The following is a 1,624-nucleotide window of genomic DNA, read 5'->3' as shown; positions in this document are numbered from 1 at the left end:
GCATTTACATGTGTTATATGCATCTGAATACTTCTCTATTATGATTAGTATAAACGCTTACCTTATAATATTTACGTCCGTCATGATATTATATGATTGTTTAGCAGCATGAACGTGCGCTAGCCCAATGAACCAATCCTAGTGGTATGTGTACAAACACTTCTAGTGAATCTATTGAGCTAGCGCACGTATGCTTGGGTCATCAATGCGCTAGCCCGGTAAATTATTCATACTATTAACAAAGTATACCTCCAAATTTTCATCTATGAAAACATCTCGTTATAAATAGATTTTTACAAGTCCTCTCTTCAAAAAAAAAAAATGGAATTCAATATTGAATCCCCATTTTCATTTGAGTTTGGAGATGAACTATTCCCTCTCCCCCCCATCTCTCCCTTAGAGAATACGAACATTGCGTCCAAAAAGCCCAAAACATGCAGCCGGAGACAGCCGCCGCCCAACACTTCCAACGACGAGAACCCCAACGAACAAAAGAGGAAGAAGATTATGCATAGAGATGTGGAGCGCCAAAGGAGACAGGAAATGTCCTCTCTTTACTCCTCTCTTCGCTCACTTCTCCCTCTTGAATACCTCAAGGTACCATTTTCTTCGATGGGTTATCTTCTTTTTCACAAATTAACATTCTTTTGTCGTAGGGAAAGCGCTCTATATCCGACCACATGCATGAAACGGTTAAGTACATTCAATCTATTCAGACAAGAATCCAGCAACTGTCTAATCAAAGAGACGAGCTGAAAAGCCTCTCCGGCGAGAATATGCCCGTCGGTGCAGTGGAAACGCTTAATTCCTCACGGAGGGATTCAGTGGTGGTGAGTTCGACAAATGGATTAGGAATTCAAGTTGTTTTAGACACAGCCATCCAACATAGACTCCCTGTCTCCGACATTCTTCAAGTTTTAATTGCCGAAGGACTTGAAATTATGAGTTGCATTACGACTAAAGTAAATGAGAGGTACCTTCATACCATTGAATGCCAAGTTGTTGAAAATGACGGCTGCTATCCAAGCATCGATGTGTTTGAGCTTCGACATCAGTTAATCAATTTAGAATATTTACCTTTAGAATAGAAAATGGTCGTATTTTTTTTAATAATTTCGTCATGTTTTGTTTTTTTGTTTGATTTTTGTAGTACGAATGTTTTGTGAAATTAAATGTTGTCTGAAATTGAAGTGGGCCATGAATGGTTTTGTATAATATTGTTCATTGTACTTGTTGCTAAGTTTACTCTGTCGTTTCGCTTCCTTTCACTTACCTAATTCATCCTATATTGGTGGGTTTTTTATTATATGAATACAAATGTTATTTTTAAGTATTAAATTTGTGTGTATTTATAACATCTTCCCAAAACAAAACTTCACCCCTTCAAATGCCCACGAGAAAAAGTTGTGGTCACAATTGTCGAAGTTTGATAACTTACCACTGTCCTTTCAAATATCCATTACAAGAAGTTATGGTATGATTGGCAAATGTGGTAATTCTCCACAACCCTAGAAGTCTCCAAATAGTCATTTCTCACTCGAGTAAGCTTGTAACACAAGAATGGAGGTTGAACCAAATTTTTTTAATTTTGTAGATAAAAAATGAACACTTGTTGAAATTAAGG

At 37.1% G+C, this 1,624-nt stretch overlaps 1 protein-coding gene across 1 annotated transcript; it reads left to right on the top strand.

Annotated features, from left to right (window-relative positions):
- The first annotated feature begins 321 nt into the window (after window positions 1-321).
- On the top strand, window positions 322-1,092 carry LOC111468949 (transcription factor bHLH120-like). The gene is made up of 2 exons (XM_023114117.1): window positions 322-597; window positions 657-1,092. The coding sequence occupies exons 1-2, from the start codon at window positions 322-324 to the stop codon at window positions 1,086-1,088; spliced, it is 708 nt and encodes a 235-aa protein (XP_022969885.1). The 3' UTR covers window positions 1,089-1,092.
- Window positions 1,093-1,624: the final 532 nt, after the last annotated feature.

The sequence above is a fragment of the Cucurbita maxima genome, unplaced genomic scaffold (assembly GCF_002738345.1).
Source record: "Cucurbita maxima cultivar Rimu unplaced genomic scaffold, Cmax_1.0 Cma_Scf00038, whole genome shotgun sequence".
NCBI lineage: Eukaryota > Viridiplantae > Streptophyta > Magnoliopsida > Cucurbitales > Cucurbitaceae > Cucurbita > Cucurbita maxima.
This window is presented reverse-complemented; position numbering and strand designations above follow the sequence as displayed.

What these genes read in the sequence shown, in the direction of transcription:
- LOC111468949 (XM_023114117.1), top strand. Translation starts at nt 322, where the DNA reads ATGGAATTCAATATTGAATCCCCATTTTCATTTGAGTTTGGAGATGAA. An exon ending in TCCCTCTTGAATACCTCAAG is followed by an intron (nt 598 to 656) that starts GTACCATTTTCT and finishes CTTTTGTCGTAG; the next exon opens with GGAAAGCGCTCTATATCCGA.